General features: G+C 42.8%; 1 protein-coding gene across 2 annotated transcripts in view; it reads right to left on the bottom strand.

The window, feature by feature from the left end:
• Positions 1-19,916, bottom strand: part of LOC106582752 (sodium-coupled neutral amino acid transporter 3) — a 63,224-nt gene that overhangs the window by 19,904 nt on the left and 23,404 nt on the right. The window contains exons 2-5 of one of the 2 annotated variants that reach the window (XM_014166140.3): positions 10,184-10,395; positions 9,366-9,386; positions 9,064-9,145; positions 6,584-6,699 (exon numbers count right to left, since the gene is read on the bottom strand). In XM_014166140.3, coding sequence (XP_014021615.1) covers positions 6,584-6,699; positions 9,064-9,145; positions 9,366-9,386; positions 10,184-10,299 — 335 coding nt within the window. In that variant the 5' untranslated portion in view covers positions 10,300-10,395. The remainder of the gene's footprint in view (positions 1-6,583; positions 6,700-9,063; positions 9,146-9,365; positions 9,387-10,183; positions 10,396-19,916) is intronic. The other variant, XM_014166141.3, reaches the window with a different exon arrangement.

Below are 19,916 nucleotides of genomic sequence, written 5' to 3'. Positions count from 1 at the left end.
GGAGCAATTTCCAAACGCCTGAAGGTACCACGTTCATCTGTACATACAATAGTATGCAAGTATAAACACCATGAGACCACGCAGCCGTCATACGCCCAGGAAGAAGATGTGTTCTGTCTCCTAGAGATGAGCGTGCTTTGGTGCGAAAAGTGCAAATCAATCCCAGAACAACAGCAAACTACCTTCTGAAGATGCTGGAGGAAACGGATACAAATGTATCTATATCCACAGTAAAACGAGTCCTATAACGACATAATCTTAAAGGCCGCTCAGCAAGGAACAAGCCACTGCTCCAAAACCGCCATAAAAAAAGCCAGACTTCGGTTTGCAACTGCACATGGGAACAAAGATTGTACTTTTTGGAGAAATGTCCTCTGGTCTGATGAAACAAAAAAAGAACTGTTTGGCCATAATGACCATCGTTATGTTTGGAGGAAAAAGGGGGAGGCTTGCAAGCCGAAGAACAGCATCCCAACCGTGAAGCACAGGGGTGGCAGCATCATGTTGTGGGGGTGCTTTGCTGCAGGATGGACTGGTGCACTTCACAAAATAGACAGCATCATGAGGAGAATTATGTGGATATATTGAAGCAATATCTCAAGACATCAGTCAGGAAGTTAAAGCTTGGTCACAAATGGGTCTTCCAAATGGACAATGACCCAAAGCATACTTCCAAAGTTGTGGCAAAATGGCTTAAGGACAACAAAGTCAAGGTATTAGAGTGGCCATCACAATGCCCGGACCTCAAGTGTGTGCGAGCAAGGAGGCCTACAAACCTAACTCAGTTACACCAGCTCTGTCAGGAGGAATGGGCCAAAATTCACCCAACTTATTGTGGGAAGCTTGTGGAAGGCTACCCGAAACATTTGATACAAGTTAAACAATTTAAAGACAATGCTACCAAATACTAATTGAGTGTATGTAAACTTCTGACCCACTGGGAATGTGACGAAATAAATAAAAGCTGAAATAAATCACCCTCTACTATTATTCTGACATTTCACATTCTTAAAATAAAGTGGTAATCCTAACTGACCTAAAACAGAGAATTTTTACTAGGATTAAATGTCAGGAATTGTGAAGAACCTAGGTTAAATGTATTTGGCTAAGGTGTATGTCAACTTTCAACTTCAACTGTCCATGATAAGAGATGTCATTGCCTCATTTCAGTGCAATAAAAGGAGGTTAGTTGAGCATAACAACTAACAAGCTCAGAACTAACTGTAGTAGTGAACTCCTCAGCTCGTCTCTATCAATATGTAAGAATAGCACACACACACACACACATTTCTATGACAAGCCCTTGCACTTAGTGGCTTGACTTTGAGCCAATAAAACCAAAATAAATTACAGTTTGAGATTACTGCCTCAGTATAATTCCAAAAAGAAACATGTTAAGGTTTCACTGAAAAGGCATTAATTGTATCATGAAGGGAAAGTGAAGTACACTAGCTAGAACAAAGCCGACTGGCTGGCTAACTACCAACTGTAGCCATGTGATCTCAGGGCTCAAGCCCAGAGAGTTAATAAAGGCAAGTGCTTTCCCAGCAGACTCTAAATGTTATGAAAATGCTAATAATATATGATGTTGCCAACAGTCTGAGAAGATCATGTTGGGGTAAGAATTCAATAGCGAGTTGTGTGTGTGTGTGGGGGTGGGGGGGGGGGGGGTATAACAAAGGACATACCTCTCCTTCCAGCAATCCTGGCCCAGTGTAATCTGAGAAAGAGCGTTTCCCCACAACCCATCTCCCTCTTAGACCCCTGTGCCGAAAGGGAGACCAGAGAGGAGCCACAGTCTGCCTACAGAAGCACTGACCCCTGAGGAAGGGAGCTGAGCATTCCCCAGTCAGCATTCCTAGATGGTCAGAGGGCGCTCCCAGTACCGTCACCTTTCCCAGACCTCAGAGTCCGGCCCCTGCAGCCAGATGGAGGCCCCTAGACTACTGACCACAGTAGAGGTAAGGATCCTAGCATCTGGCCACAGTGTGGGCACATAGGTTGAGCCCTGACATTCTAGCACTCTAAATAATGCTGTGTTGAAAACAACCCAATTTGGGTAAATATTGGACCAAACACACATTGAGTTATTTTGACCCAGCCAGTTGGGTCACAAACAACCCATTGTTTTCTTTAAGTTGGGTTGTTGATGCTGGGTTAATGAGCTATGATCCACTGGGTCATAGCAGAAGACTGGAGGCGTGGCTTAGTAGGGGTCTGGCATTTAGGTAGTTATTTTTGGCCACCCGTGAGTAAATGTAATTTTCTGTTAATCTTTTCTGTTGTATTGTCAACAATGTTAAGGTTAAGCACTGACACTGTTGTAGCTTTAATAAGGCTTACACAAGAGTAGGGCAGTTATCCAGAGCCGTTTGGGCGTTGTGCCGTCTAACCTGAACTCCCTGGTGAAGGCCACGGGAATAATTTGAAGTTAGTTTCAAGGCCCCCAATTTGGGTCATATTTCAGAAAGTGCAAAGATTCAGCCCTGTGTAACAAACTCTGTGTCATGATTACTCAGGGAGAAAAAGTGGTAGATTCACGCACAGAGTGCGGCAGGTGTTTATTTCGCCTTCGCAGAAGGCAGGAATCGTGATCACAGGCAGGCAATGGTTATACACAGGTAGGCAAACAGGCAGGTGAATCAAAACTAGAACTGAAGGCTATAACTGGTTCTCACAAACGAGCTAGGAAAAGGCTTGGTAGAGACAAAACGAACAATACCTCACAAAGACACAAACAGAATGAACTGAACGAAATGAGCTGAGAGACCAGATGAACTAACTGACACAGGTTAAATCAATGAACAAAAATGAAAGACAGGGCTACGTTCAAGAACACAAAGATACAGGGCTACGTTCAAGAACACTTCGAAACAGAACACAAGGTTGACTAAGAAAATAAATACAGAACCTTACAATCTGAGCATACCCCCTTTCTGCCACAGAATCCAAGATAGTTACAGTATAGTTTAACAAGGAATGCATACAGAACTAGAACATAGAAGTTTGGTTAAGCAGCTTAGCCACCCTCCATTTAGTAGCTAGGAGGGTCCTGGACAAAGACCATGTCTGGACTGGGGAACGAAAATGGCTGGTCCGGTTAAGACCGGACCCAACCGGAGTGGGCGGAATCCAAAACCTCCCCAGTACCATCACGCTAGGAAACAACAGAGGCTACGCTCCGTCCACTACTTAGTGACCCAGACCCACCTCCCTTAGCCCTCCCCGCCCCTGATCTCACAAAGCAGCAAGCCAGCCAGCCTCAGTCCAGACCCCACGGACCCTCCAAACCGGACCCTACAAACCGCCTTCACCCCTCCAAGAACCACCAGGGCCACCGGGTAGTCAGTGGGGAGACATGGCAAGACCTGTGAACAACCAAGAACCTACTCAACAACACAAACAACCCACTAGAAGCCCTCGTCCTAATCTGTAATTAAATGATCAGACCTGGACCCCCCCAACAACCCATCATCATAACCCTCACAACACACTCCGAACAGAAGAACTTTCCTCAGACGGCTGTTCATGGTTGCCTCCCCACTAGGGAATCCATCTATAGACAGCACAAGCTACGTACAGAGAACTGCCCCCACGTTGGCGCTCGCACTGAAGACACCCACCAGCTGTTTGGGAGTGCCCCGTGGACAGGTGGGTGTGGGCCCTTTTTGCTCCCTCTGTCTTCCAGCATCCAGCCTTATCGCCGCACCGCTCCTCCTCCAACACTAGCCCAGACTGATGAACATACCCTCCATCACTCCCACCCTCTGATCCCTCTCCATCCATTTCCCCCTCCTCCCATTACACTTATCCCTCTCACCAGAATCAGGAACCAGTCATCACCAAATCAGAGGAAGGACCAAAGATCTAGACCTACGTGAGAAAGCCACATGGGAGTACCATCACTTCCAGTTGTGTCTGCTCACTACTCAGGTTGTCCTTCCTCCCCTCTACAGATCCAGCACCAGACCCAGCAACAGGACACCAGCAGAGACATGGAAGAGGGACCAAACACCAGACCTTCACCCATAGCGAGCTGACCACAGGGGAGTGCCACAATATTCTAGGACTCCCTTGGGTGTCTGCTTGCTCCCCAGGTTGTCCTTCCTCCCCTCTGCAGATCCAGTCCCAGCACCAACCCAGTTCCCAGCTTCCAGTGTCATCCCCTGCACCAAACCACCAGACGAGGCATGGAGGAGGGACAAAATATCTTCAGCCGAGCAGCCCACAGGAAAGCAGCCGACAGGGAAGTACCACCATTGACCTCTAGGTCTAAGGCTCCATTGTGTGTCTACTTGCTCCTCAGATTTTCCTTCTTCCCCTCTACAGATCCTGACCCAGCACCAGCCCCAGTTCCTGGTTACCGGTCCTGTTTTCCCCAGTCCCAGCACCACCCCCTGATACCCAACCCAGCCCAAACACCAACCCAGGTTTTCCCGGTCCCAGTCACAGCCCTAACACCAGCAACAACCCTGGACACAGCACAGTCCTAGCACTACACAGCTGATTCAAATAACCAACTCATCATCAAGCTTTGATTATTTAAATCAGCGGTGTAGGGCTAGGACAAAAAAAACGTGCACCCAGGGGGGGCCCTCAGGACCGAGTTTGGGAAACCCTGTGCTAAATGGCCAAAATTTATATGTGAAAATGAGCGACTGCAAAGCACACTGGGTATTGTCATTAGCCTTGTTTCGGGGCGGAACTCAAAATTTTACATTGGCATCCTTTGCAATTGTTTATTTTTACATATGCATTTATATTTAGTTCATTTAGCAGACACTCTTATCAACACCATAGTCCGATCAGACTTCTAATACCAATTTAGGGTGAAAGGGGGCCACAAAATTGTGAACCACTATAAAGAAATGGTATATAATTTTGAAAATACAAATTACAGCTTTCAAAAGTATCTTGTCACAAAATACATTGGAGTGTAGTTCAGCCCAGTGTAATACAAAACACTCAGAGGTAATTCAAATTCAAATTTTAAATAAACGTAACAGAAATACTGCCCATCTGAGCATAGCTCAATAACACAACTAAGTGACCCAAGTGCTGGGTCAAAAATAACCTGACATGTGTTCTGCCCGCTATTTACCCAGTGCTGGGTTGCTTTTTAAACCAGCATTTTTTTAGAGTGCAGGAGTCATGAGAGCCATTATGAGTTGCTTAATGGTTGGTTTGGTTCATTGTCCAGGAAATGTCACGTTGTGAGCGTGGAATCTGAGTTCTCAGGGCTCGTGTTTAAATGACATTTCAGAGCTCTCCCCACATCCCATTGGAAATGCTAGGGTGTGATAATATGCTGAGGGAGGCAGAGAACATCTATTTAGGTCTCCCTTGAGAAACCCTGTTTTTTTTTACAGTATGTTACCCTTGAGAGACAAAGAAGGCTGTGTGTCAGTCACACCCACAATGCAACCAATATCCAATATAGTTGCTAATATAACATTGGCTGTTTTTCCATGGGAAAAGATAGGACTTGGAACAAGGTCTTGGAAATTTGATCACATTTTGCTTGCTACAGGAATCTAGACTTATCAGCTTACTTTTACCAGAAGACAATACTTTGAGTCCAAAGTCGATAATACTGTACTTGGATGGAAAGAAACATCCATGGGGCAGAATACACAGTAAAACAAATCCATGTGAATTGATTCCTGCTTCTCAAAGTCCAAACAAATATATCTGTCTAAACTTTTTGAACCCAAGCTCTCCTGTACTATAACCTGGAGTCACAAAAGCGATAAACAGGAGCTGTATGTTTCCATGAGATGGACGGGGGGGCAGAGGGAGGAGGGACAGAGCAAGGAGAGGGGAGGACATGTCCAACGCTACAGACGGGGCCAGTGGCGTGGGGACTGGCAGGCGGGGCTATTCTGGGCTGTGGCCTTTCTGGGGCCTGTATGTGTCCACAGGGGCGGGGACAAGAGTTGGAGAATACTGGAGGATGGGAGGGAGGGGATAGTGTGGATCATGCCATGAGAAGTGTCACGTCACCACAGACCCTTACCCTGCCTCCAGCCCCACCCTGGCCCCTTATCCCCCCACCCAGGCACAGCACCCTTCTTGAGGCAGGCAAGCTGGGGCTCTGGGCAAATAGCATTCCTGGCTGTCCCAGCTCTCTCCTACAAGCGAAGGTCGTGGCTATTTTCAACCCCCACCCTGGCTCCTTCCACAGTGTGGACTCTATGTGCAACCTAAAGGCTATAACTGGGACTGGGGAGCACGTTCTCTACAGGCTCTCTTGTTAAGCAAAGGGATGTCATATCACAACAAGCTGGCAGTGCTACTATCAACAGAGACCAACCAATAGCTAATGTGTGACTCCTACTGTGTCTGTGCTCATTGTGTCAGTGATTTGAAAGTCAGTGTGTCGTTTTGCAGTTTCCCGGGTTTTATGAGAAGAGTAAGGACATAAACACTAAGCCAAGTGGGGAACGGAGAGACAAGGAGACCGTTAAGAAGCATGGGCAGGATTTTACATTTTGGTACTTTAACAGATGCTCTTATCCGGAGCGACTTACAGTCATTATTACAGACATGTAGAGACGTGTAGAAAGCTAACAGTTTGACTTACAGGAAGAGGAGGATGCCAGTGTTGGCCATGGCATAGGCCAGTCCCAGGATTCCACTGCCCATGATAGCATTCCCCAGGTTGAACACAGACATGCCGAAAGACGTCTTTCCCTCAAACTAATCAAAAACAAATACAACAATCTCAGATTTAGTTAATTCAATAATTATGTATAGCTCAAAAGTTCAGATTTTCTTACATTTCAAAATTCATGTTCTTGTAAAGTGCAATGTGACAAGCCGAATGTGTCATTAGCATAGTGTCAGCTTCCCAAATGGCACCCCATTGACACCCTATTCTCTACCCAGCTAGCACAACATTTTCTGATAACCATATGTTTCTTAGAGCTTGGTGTGAGTGTGGTTGTCCTATGGTTGTTTTACATACAACCTTTCAAGAACGTTCTGGGATTGGTGTAGGATAGTTGCTTGGCCTTGGAACATTCTCAGCACATTTAAGGAACTTTACAAAAATAAAGTTATTGATCTTGGTATTTCATTACTTTATCAGAACTATTACTAAACGTTCAAACATGGTTACATTTAATTAAATTTGGGTAATGTTCTAGGAACATTCTCCAACTGGTTTGACATTGGGAATATTCTCTAATAGTTCAGAGAACGTTAAGAAACAATGTTCTCCTGTGGGAATTTCAATACTTCAGCATAACATTTTCTGCAGGTTTACTCATGGCTCTATCTAAAGTCATGTTCTCAGGACATTAAGAACCCTTTCCATGGGGTGGGGTGGCAGGTAGCCTAGTGGTTAGAGTGTTGGACTAGTAACTGTAAAGGTTGCTAGATCGAATCCCCGAGCTGACAAAGTAAAAATCTGGCGTTCTGCCCCTGAACAAGGCAGTTAACCCACTGTTCCTAGGCCGTCATTGAAAATAAAATATTGTTCTTAACTGACTTGCCTAGTTAAATAAAGGTAAAATAAAAACACAAGAAAACATTAGTAATGTGCAAAGAATGTTATTGAAAAAAATATATATTCTGTTCTCAGCTTCAACAAAACTATCCTCGACCTTGTTAAGTGAGTTCAGGTATGTTAGTCTTGCCCACTAATTGGCCACACCTAATGTTAATGAATGTTTGTTTCCTTTGAAATGGGGTCTGTTTTAATAGACTAAAACGAACAGTTTTGTACAAGTAAAAAAAAACATGGTATGCTAGTTTCATCCTGGTGGTACAGTGGACTAATTCCATGGATAGACAACAGAATATAGGTTTGAATCTTACTGATGCCGTGCCACAAGAAAAAATGTATGTGTTTGCATGACTAATGCCTAAGCAAATTAATTTCCATGTGTCCTATCTGTGCTTGGAGTTCAAGAATGTTGAAATCATTTTCTGCTTTACTGGTCAGGAAACGTATTGCTTCATTCCCAGAACCAAAGGAAAACTAAAAAGTTACGTTCCCACAACTTCCAAGGAACCAAATGTGCTAGCTGGGTACACTCTTAGAAAAAAGGGTTCCAAAAGGGTTCTTCGTCTTTCCCCATAGGAGAACCCTTTTGGGTTCAGGTAGAACCCTTTTGGTTTCCATGTACAACCCTCTGTAGAAAGGGTACTACATGGAACCAAAAAGGGTTCTTCCAAGGGTTATCCCATGGGCACAGACGAATAACCGTTTAAAGAGTAATTTTCATGTAAAAAAAATAAATAATAATAATCGAAAACCAGATGATTTAGGCTTAGTTTTAGTGAAACATGTAAATTCTTGTCTTAATTCTGACAGTTTGTTGCAAAAGTGATATATTTTGATATTTTAGTAGTTAATCTAGCTATTTTTTGGCCCTAGCGCAGGGGTATTCAACTCTTGCCACATGAGGTCTGGAGTCTGCTGGTTTTCTGTTCTACCTGATAATGAATTGCTCCCACCTGGAGTCCCAGGTCTAAATCAGTCCCTGATTAGAGGGAAACAATGAAAAAAAAGCAGTGCAACTGCCTTTGAGGTCCTGAGTTGAGTTAGAGGTCCCTAGCGGTTCAACTCTACCCTTGAAATCACCTTGAGAAGGTGCCTCTACGTCATCCCAAGTGAGGAATTCGGTATGAAATACACTCCCTTCTAGATGTGCTGGGCGGTACCATTGTAGGCTCATTACACCACCTCAGGGCTTACTGTAAAATCAGGTGACAGTGCTCCTCATTTGGCAATGGTCTTGGTAAGTGGAGTGTGGCCAATATATTCTACATGATGCTTCCTTGACTAGGCCACTGACGTTAAACAAAATTAAAAAAGCAGAAAGGCACATTTCTGCATATGTTTTTTGCTTACAGTTTCATGCACATCTATGCGCTTTAACAAAGAAAAAAATACATGTAGGCTATGAGCGACATCCATCATAACATGAAATAGATGACAATTGTGGCCATGTCAACTTGTCATATGGGCTCGACATAGGGAATAGGGTGCCATTTGGGAAACAGCCCAGTGAGTAATGTTTCAGTTGTGGCGATAGTAAAGTCAGTCACACTAACATCTGTGAAGTGCATGGGCTTCTTCCCATCTCCGTTGGGCAAAAACTCCTCACTCTCCAGGATGCCATCAGGATCATCAAACCTGGACGAAACAGAAAAGGACATTACAATTGATAGTCACTAAAATCTGCACCTTAAAATGAGGGACTCAAGCTACACAGGTAGAAGGGAGTTTCTTGTCAAAACAGTGACAACATGCTTCACTTAAAGGATTGTTTGTGTGGTAATGATGTTACATAGTCAGTGAGCCTACTAGATAGAGATTGTGTCCGTGTGACTGTATATCTGAAGTATAAACATACCTGGCATTTTGAGTACCATTTCTGTGTGGCAAACAAAGGATCCAAGGGAGGCGATGGGACAAAAAACAAGGCAAACATGCACTTAGGAACACAAACACCACTCGGGAAATCAGTTATATTGTCTGTTCAGACGTCATTCACGGCGTATAAACACTTCATACTCATTGCTGATGTCATACACTTAGCAAGGAGGACTGGGCGAGCAAAACACAATTTGCATGGTGGAAATAGATACAGGGTTTTAAGAGTTCTGTCTGTCAAATGGTGTCTGTATTAGAGGGTAAGTTACCCACTTTTGGATAGAATCATGTGGATGAATATCAGGGTTGAAATTAGAATTTCAGTTTATTTCCAGAATTGATTGAATTGAAAAAGGAATTGACAGCAACCCTGATGAATACAGGCTACTGTATTTTAGAAAAACACAGATGACATTTACAGACTGTTAAATGGGCTTTGGTTTCCATACTGGTAGGTAAATGATGACAACACATGACACATTCACAGTTTAACACAACACAGCACAAAACCCATTACTCTCTCCAGTCTATGGGCTGGGCACAACAGCGGGCTAAATGTCACCGCCCTTATGCAATAATAATATCAAAGCATCAGTTCAAAAACAATTGGAATGAAATTCATTGTATTGTATTGTATTGTTTCTGTGGTATAGAGGCACAAAGACAATCAGGTGAGTGTATAGAACTTTTCAGATGCTTATCAGACAGATATGCAAAGCCTTGATTCTGATTAGTTGTGGTTGTTGAACAATACAATTATGTGACAATAATGTAGAAGTACAGCAAAAAGAAACTCACGTGTCTAATTCCTCTGGCATGGTCTTCATAGGCACATACTTGTCATCTCCTAGGTTGTGACCTTTCCCATTGGGCGAGCATCCCAAGATGCTCATCTCTGATTGGGCCGGCTCCATAACTCTAAGCAGCAGTTATCCCAGAAGTCTGTTTGGCTCGTGTGGTATGTGTACACTGGGTGTGGTCCTCTCAGTCTGCTCCCTCAGATACTGTACCTAGAGGAGAGAGACAGAACGCATTTCATTGACACAGATCCCATAGCTACTCTTCTGTCTGTCTTCTTGTGTTTCTTCTGGATACAACCATTTGGGGACACTTGTGTGTGTTAATACTGCGTTTCTGTAAATACATCCAACTGACTTCCGCAATACACCTGAACAGCGAGTCTCCCTCTCTGCTAATGACTATCTGGCCACTCTTATTTACACAGTAAACCTTTCACTTCAACACCCAAGATATGACCTGTTTCAAACACTTCCTGCATACATTGGCTGTATTTACACAGGAAGCCCATTTCTCAGCTGCCCTTACAAATATTTGCTATGGTACTTTTATTTATACCATGGTACTATTATGGTACTTTCACATATACCATGGTATAGTCTGAATCATGGACATGTACCATGGTTTTAGTCTTGAAGTATGATGGTACTACCATGGTACTGCCATTGTACCTAAATATTACCAAGGCATTGCATTTATACCATGCAAAAATCTGAATCATGGAAATGTACCATGTTTTTAGCTTTAAAGTATGATGTTACTTCCATGAACCTATATAATACCATGGTATTGCATCATTTATACCATGGTATAGATGTGGATCATGGAAATACCATGGCTTTAACCTGCATTCTACATAATTTTTAAATCTATTTTTAATTTAACCTTTATTTAACTAGGCAAGTCAGTTAAGAACAAATTATTATTTACAATGACGGCCTGCCCCAGCCAAACCCTAACCCGGACGACGATGGGCTAATTGTGCACCGCACTATGGGACTCCCAATCACGGCCGGTTGTGATACAGCCTGGAATCAAACCAGGGTCTGTAGTGACACCTCTAGCACTGAGATGCAGTGCCTTAGACCGCTGGGCCACTCGGTAGCCCATGGTAACGCGCAGCTATGATAAATGGTACCAAAAATTATTATATGGTACCATCTTTATTAATTGTGGTTACCATGGTACAATGGCAGTATAATGCATTAAATAAATAAACCCACCAAGGTCAAAAGAGGTTAGTTGGTATTATACTGATGCATTTATATACCAGTATAGGCACGTTTCTGATAAGTGGCATTTCCTACCACTAGTTTGTCTGTAACATCAATGAAAAAGGAAATAGTTGCTGTCAAAAAGGGGTAATACTTACTGTATTAATAGTATTGTTTTTTGCTCATGTTTAAGTTCCCTGTATTGCCAACCAGAAATGTGTGAGAATGTGAAATAAACAGTATGGTAGCCTATGCTTTTCCACAGATTTAAGTATTTTGGTTTTTGTCCTCTGACGGAAGGAATAAATAGCATGAGTTTTCTCATCAAAATAATGTGCAGAACACATTACAGGCACCGCGAGCATATGTCAATTAAGGGAAAGGGCTGCTTTTATGATTGGACAGTGAGCATTCTAGGCGTTGTTCTTGGCCCCGTTTCACACTGGCTATTTTGGCAGTGTTTATGGGACTAATGCTGAAAAGTCAGTGCTCTGGAGCAGGGCCAGCTAGCCCTGGGCTAAGGATGGTGCTAGCTTACTTTAGAATGTGTAAGTATGAACACTCGCTTAGGAGGCTCTTAGACCTGGACTAATGTGGAGTGTGAACACGCCTAAGGAGTCATTTGAATGAGAGAGACAACTGAAAACTGAAGAGAGAAGCACCAGATAAAACTATTATTTAAAACCTTATCTTCACAGTAAGCAAGTTATAAAGCATAGGATATGAAACACCAAGTTAAGCAGAGTGATAATATATTATTGTCATTTTTTTAATGATGTTTTGATAGTTTAATTTATAAGAGTCCGTTAGCATAGAAGCTAACGTCAGCTAACGTTAGCTCCAGTCAAGCTAGCCTCTCATAGTCATGGCGACAGAGGACTCCAACAAAAGTTCACACAGAGAGTGTAAACAAAGGGAAACATTGTAACTTGCTGTTGTTAGGTATGACATGTTAAAAAACATGAGCTGGCACACACCCAGAAACATTTGTTTGTGTGGAGGTGCTGACTAACGGCGAATAAACTATAAACTATCAAAATAAAGAAAGTCGCACACTCCATATATAAACTCCCAGCAATTTAATGGGTATTTACCAACGTTTCGGCATCACTGTGCCTTCCTCAGGGTGATGTCATGAATACTTGAACCAGGTTATGTAGACAAACAGTGCAATTAGTGAAACCAATGACAATAGTGAGGGGTGTGTCATAATTATTAGGTTGATTAAAATGAATTAGTGAAACTGTTAAAAAAAATATATATATATAGTTTATGGCATATTAAATATATTACTCTATTGTTATCATATAGAAACATAATTGAATATTGTACATCATATTAGCATCAGCATACATTATTGTTTAATGCAATTTCACATAATTGTTTCGTATTTATTTTCGTATTTGTTACATGTAATCTTTTGGTTCAACCTTAATGTATAATGAGCATCATCAACAGGGAGAACATATTAGGTGTACGCTAATAAGCTGGAACAAGAACATATCAATTTATAAGACTTGTTCATAAAATAAAGATGTGTTCATAAAAAGGGCTTGAGATCAAAGCATCTCTTTATGATATAAGGTGATACCTTTTTAGAAATAGTTTTTAGGATGTTGGCTATTTAGAATTGTATTCGAGTAGCCTAGTCCGTTGAAGAGAGAGAGAGCCAACTGAAAACTGTATTGAAGAGAGAAGCGCCAGATAAACTCATTATTTTAAACCTTATCTTCAAGGTGTCAGACTCCTTTTATTATTCTCACCATACCCTATACGGTTCCCAAGGTGTAAGAGGGTACACTACACTACTAGACCATGTGCGTTCTTGTTTATCACTATGAGCTAAAGGGGTTTAAGAGGGTACTAGGCCTACGCTCAGTGGTGTAAAGTACTTAAGTCGTTTTTTTGGTTATCTGTACTTTACTGTACTATTTATTTTTTTCACAACTTTTTATTTTACTTCACTACATTCCTAAAGAAAATAATGTATGTTTTACTTCATACATTTTCCCTGACACCCAAAAATACTAGTTACATTTTGAATGCTTAGCAGGACAGGAAGATGGTCCAATTCACACACTTATCAAGAGAACATCCCTGGCATCTCTACTGCCTCTGATCTGACGGACTCACGAAACACAAATGCTTTGTTTGTAAATGAGTGTTGGAGTATGCCCCTGGCTATCCGAAAAAAATATATTAAAAAAAGATGGACTTTGAAATGGTTTATACTTTTACTTTTGATACTTAAGTATATTTTAGCAATTTCTTTACTTTTGATAATTGAGTATATTTAAACCCAAATACTTTTAGATTTTTACTCAAGTAGTATTTTACTGGATGACTTTCACTTTTACTTGAATCATTTTCTATTAAGGTATCTTTTCTTTTACCCAAGTATGACAATTGGGTACTTTTCCCACCACTGCCTACGCTTTGCCATTGCAGAGCGAGAAGTCAATGTTGCATTATGTGAGTACCATACTATGTTTTTGGTCACTTTACCTGAAAAATAGTGGGACACAGACAATCATGACAATACATTGGAAACAACTACCATGCTTTCATGTTGCAATACATGCTGCTAGTACAAAACCATGCTATTTTTTCATTGTACCACCCTGGTACATTTCTGTACCATTGTAGTACAATGGGAAAAATACAATGGTCCTATGTCTTTCTGGTCACTACCACGGTAGGAAAATACAAAAATATTGCTGCAAATACCATGGTATTTTCCTGTCATGGTAGTACAATGAAAAAAATACCATGGTACTATTGTGTTTTTTTGGTCACTAATGTGGCAAGAAAATACCTTGCTATTTGCAACATTACCATGGTATTTTCCTGCCCTGCAGTGACCAAAAAAACATTATAGCACCATTGTATTTTTTTCATTGTACTATCATGGTACGATTTTGTAAGGGTGATCACGAGGTTCAAACCAAACCCTCTGTTGAACAGTTAATCAAATGACTACCCAGGCTATTTACATTGACCCACTTTCTTATTTATTTATTTTACTTTATTTTTTGACTGTCTTGCACACTCCAACACACACACACACACACACACATACTACATACACTCACACACACAAAACACACACACACACGCGTATTGATGCTACACACACACACACACACACACACACACACACACACACACACACACACACACACACACACACACACACACACACACACACATATAAACACTTTCACTCTTCACATATGCTGCTGCTACTATGTTTATTATACTGAACCAAAATATTAATGTAAAGTGTTGGTCCCATGTTTCATGAGCTGAAATAAAAGACCCCAGAAATGTTCCATACGCACAAAAAGCTTATTACTCTCAAATCATTTTGTGCACAAACTTGTTTACATCCCTGTTAGTGAGCGTTTCTCCTTTGCCAAGATAATCCATCCACCTGACAGGTGTGGCATATCAAGACGCTGATTAAACAGCATGATCATTATACAGGTGCATGTTGCACTGGAGACAATAAAAGGCCACTCTAAAATGTGCAGTTTTGTCACATAACACAATGCCATAGATGTCTCAGGTTTTGAGCAAGTGTGCAATGGTCTGAGATGAGCCACCCAGACAGCTGATGTAATTGTGGGTTTGCACAAGAAAGAATTTCTGCACACAAAAAAAAAACATCTCAGGGAAGCTTATCTCGATGTCCTCACCAGGGTCTTGACCTGATTGCAGTTCGGCGTCGTAACCGACTTCATTGGGCAAATGCTCCCCTTCGATGGCCACTGGCACGCTGGAGAAGTGTGCTCTTCACAGATGAATCCCAGTTTCAACTGTACCAGGCAGATGACAGTATGCTGTTATGTGGGTGAGCGGTTTGCTGATATCAATGTTCTGAACAGAGTGCCCCATGGTGGCGGTGGGGTTATGGTATGGGCAGGCATAAGCTACGGACAACGAACACCACTGAATTTTATCGATGGCATTTTGAATGCACAGATATACTGTGACGATATTCCATTGTCGTGCCATTCATCCGCCGCCATCACCTCATGTTTCAGCATGATAATGCCAGGCCCAATGTTGCAAGGATCTGTAGACAATTCCTGGAAGCTGAAGATGTCCCAGTTTTTCTATGGCCTGCACACTCACCAGACATGTCACCCATTGAGCATGTTTGGGATGTTCTGGATCGACGTGTACAACAGCGTGTACCAGTTCCCGCCAATATCCAGCAACTTCGCACAGCTATTGAAAAAGAGTGGAACAACATTCCAAAGGCCACAATCAACAGCCTGATCAACTCTATGCGAAGGAGATGTGTCGTGCTCCATGAGCCAAATGGTGATCACACCAGATAGTGACTTGTTTTCTAATCCACACCCCTACCTTTTTTTTAAGTATCTGTGACCAACAGATGCATATCTGTATTCCCAGTTATGTGAAATCCATAGATTCGGGCTTAATTTATTTATTTCAATTGATTGATTTCCTAATATGAACTGTAACTCAGTAAAATCATTGAAATGGTTGCACGTTTCGTGTATATTTTTGATCAGTGGTATATATCCTGATTGCTTAGTCACTTTTACCCCTACCTACATGTAATTACCTCAACTACCTTGTACCTCTGCACATTGACTCGGTACTAGTACTCCTTGTATATAGCCTTGTTATTGTTATTTTATTGTGCTACTATTTCCTTTTTTATTCAGCAAATATTTGTCTTACTTAACTCTGCATTGTTGGGAATGGGCTCTTAAGTAAGCATTTCATGGTAAAGTCTACACCTGTTGTATTCAGGGCATGTGACCAATATCAATTATTTAATTATGTTCGGGAGTTATCTTTTCTACGATGATGGTGTAGTTACTCCCCACTGGGTTGCATGACCTCAGTGACACCGATTTACCCCATTTCCAATTTCCTCTGTGAGATCAGAGGCCCCGGAAGAGTCCGTTCCACAGACAATGGGCTGTTGTTGTTATCTAGCTGCTTCCTGGGTGAAGACAGCAGCCCCATTGTGTCACCACAACAAGTGTCACCCTGCCTGGCAGAGCATCTTTAGCCGCAGCTCTCCACACAGCTGGTAATGGATCACCCACCACCACTCCAGTTTAAAAGTGAACATCACAATATAGGATTAACTTAAGGAAACTGAGCCACCGTGAGGTTCATTGGAGACCTTGAATATCTCTCAGCAGCTTCGAAATGAAGAACATATGAGTAAAGGTTCAAATGTAACATCATTCGTTAATTCTGAAAGGTTGCAAAAGATCAATCTTTCATCTTTCCTCTCTGTCTTGGTGGGGTGCAGTGCTGCCTGGCAGGAGCTGGATCAAGCAGTGAGGAGATAGATCAAGGATTTATTCTATCAAAGGTTATTAAAGATCAGATGAGTCAGCAGAAGGCCAGCTGTATATGTTTTACATGTGTCTATTTAGGCCCCATTTTATCTCCATGGCCTTGGCTGATGATCTAGGACACTGGCAGACCACACTTTTTGGAAGACGTGAGATGGTCAGTTCAGGGTCAAAGAAAAGACACCCAATTTCCACTAGACAGATAAACACAGACAAAGAGCGAGACACACAGAAAATACACATGGACTGTGCCTATCCCCTTGTGGGTGAGAAATAATCTATGGAATGTGTAGTGCTAAGATCTCCCTCAATAATAGCATATTGCTTCTGCTGAGTTGCTAGGCCACTTTAGTGTCCCTGGGGGCAGAAATAACATTATAGTTGAGTTCAAGTTCAAGATATATAAGCCCACTACATCAAATACACTCTAATTACCAAAGTATCCTCATCTTTCATTTTGAGCATGGGAATATTAAAGCAATGTTTATTATCCGACCTGTCACTGTGTGAATTTGTTTCAGAACGTTTCACTGTATCTCAGGCCTCTATAGACTCTCTCATACTGCTGTCTCTTTTGCTCTGCACCTTTAGCCCCCAGTCTCTGTATGGCCACTGTGTGCATTTCCTGTCTCTACACTTTATTTGGCTAATTTTCTCTTCTCATTCACTTCCTCAATGCTCTCTGGCTACAGATGCGGTTCTCATTGTCAGGCCCAATGTAAATATTTGAATACGTGTGGAGTTTATTTCCCAACGTAAACACTGTATTAAATGAAAATGATATGATTGGATAGGGGTGTTACGTCAGGAAGATCCCAGTACATGCATTTATTACCGTTGTACTAATGGAGTAGCGTCCACTCTTTACAACTGTAATCATTGACTATGGCTTATAAAAACAACACGTTCCTTTCTCTGTGACTCATTGTTAGTAAGTACATCGTAATTGATTTTCTGAATCATACAAGCCTTTGCCATAGGCTTCTCTGAATCAATTTCAATCATGTTGTCCCATTGGATTTGGTGAATTGTTCCCAGAAAGCTCTGCACTCTGGAGAATATGAACGCACATGGAATCATTATGTGTGTGTGTGTGTATTTATAGAGCAGCTGGCTGTACAACCTGTCTATGTCCTTTACTTGTAGTCCTCTTGTTACTGAGATGGGTCCAACAGTAAGACGTCTCACAGAATCCACTTGTTAGAAGAGTCCACTTCCATCTTTACACAGTCAGACACACACACACACACATCTTTCAATGTTCGTATATTTATATTGGGTTGTTATAACCCCTTATTTACTCTGTACTGTATGTGTCACTGTGCCCACCCTACCCAACCCAATCCAACACACAGACCAGGAGTGTATTTCCTTGGAACTAAACTGAAGCAAACAGATGAAACGTGAAGAGACTAACTTAAACTTGTCTAATAAGTAATTTTTTTGTTGTACTTTTTACCCCTTTTTCTCCCCAATTTCGTGATATCAATTGGTAGTTGCAGTCTTGTCCCATCGCTGCAACTCCAATACAGACTCGGGAGAGGCGAAGGTCGAGAGCCATGCGTCCTCTGAAACACAACCCTGCCAAGCCACACTGCTTCTTGACACACTGCTCGGCACCAAAGTGTCAGAGGAAACACCGTACAACTGGCGACACGAGTCAGCGTGCATGCACCCGGCCGGCCACAAGGAGTTGCTAAAGCACGATGGGACAAGGACATCCCGGCCGGCCAAACCCTCCCCTAACCCGGACGACGCTGGGCCAATTGTGCGCCGCCTTATGGGTCTCCCAGTCACGGACAGCTGCAACACAGTCTGGGATCGAACCCAGGTCTGTAGTGATGCCTCTAGCACTACATAGCAGTGCCTTAGACCACTGCACTACTCGGGAGGCCCCAGACATGCTTGTTTTAGTTGCAAAACGGGGGGAATGAAGGTGAGTGGGGACCATTAGTGGCCGTGGGTAGCTTCTGTTTTACACCAAAGTCAACATAGTTAATCAGCCAGTATTGACCTGCTCTGGCGACTTGTTAAACACTTTGACCTGCTCTGGTGACACACAGAGCCACATGGCATAACAAACAAACGTCAGCAGCACCCTGCCATACAGCTGTCAAGCAGCAAAGACGCACCCTGCCATACAGCTGCTGCTGACCCTGGGAGAGGAACAGAGTGAGAGGAGGAGGCCATATAAGTAAGACAGGGCCAGGCCGCTGAGACCTACAACCATAAAAAGCCCAAGTTTAGGTGACTTCGTCCTGTCAAGCAGCAAAGACACACCATCAACAGCCTGTAATCTTCATATGAGGCAGGTTTAGAATTATACTTTAATGTAAGACTTTCCCGGGGGAAGTCAAGTCAGTTAAGAACAAATTCTTATTTACAATGACGGCCTACCCCAGCCAAACACCCCCTCACCCGGGCGACGCTGGGCCAATTGTGCGCCGCCCTATGGCACTCCCGATCACGGCCGGTTGTGATACAGCCCAGGATCGAACCCGGGTCTATAGTGATACCCCTAGCACTGTGATGCAGTGACTTAGACCGCTGCGCCACTCAGGATCCCCAAACTATGTTGATACAGGCATCAACTGCTGTCTCTGCATTACTGCATGTGTTTTTGAAGCTCCTGTCCCAGCTGTCTTAAATAGCCAGCAATACCTTCTGACATACCATACCATGTACCACATCCGCTTCAGGAGGGGTGTGCATTCCACACCATGCTCCTCATCCACTTCTACAGGCAGGGGCCCGTTGGGGGTGGTTGGGGCCGGTTGGGGGGGTTCCTATAACACACCCCTGCCCTCACCCCAGTATGTATCTCCTTCTACAGAGGGTATGACCACACCTGTCACACCATGCTACACAGCAGGGTCATCCTTTAACCTACGGTTCCATGGTGCTGTTATGTAACCCATTAGCCACACAAACACCTGAGAGCTCCTTGTTGCCGTCGCAATCTGACTCAAAATAACCCTCTTGAAAAGTGTTGCCAGGTGTAAGGTGGGTGAAAACAGGCTGAGTGGAAGGAAGCATTTTCGGCAACCTATTTTTCACTGTCCGTCAGCTCTATTAGTGTTCAGCGGATCCTATAGCCGTCCTCAATGTGACTGACCTTACTATAAACACCTTGTCCCCTAGCCACATCTGTCTGGAAAACACTTCAGCGTG

Source organism: Salmo salar, chromosome 22 (assembly GCF_965601325.2).
Source record: "Salmo salar chromosome 22, fSalSal1, whole genome shotgun sequence".
Lineage (NCBI taxonomy): Eukaryota > Metazoa > Chordata > Actinopteri > Salmoniformes > Salmonidae > Salmo > Salmo salar.
Note: the sequence above shows the minus strand (reverse complement) of the source record. Positions and strands in the feature narration are given on the sequence as shown.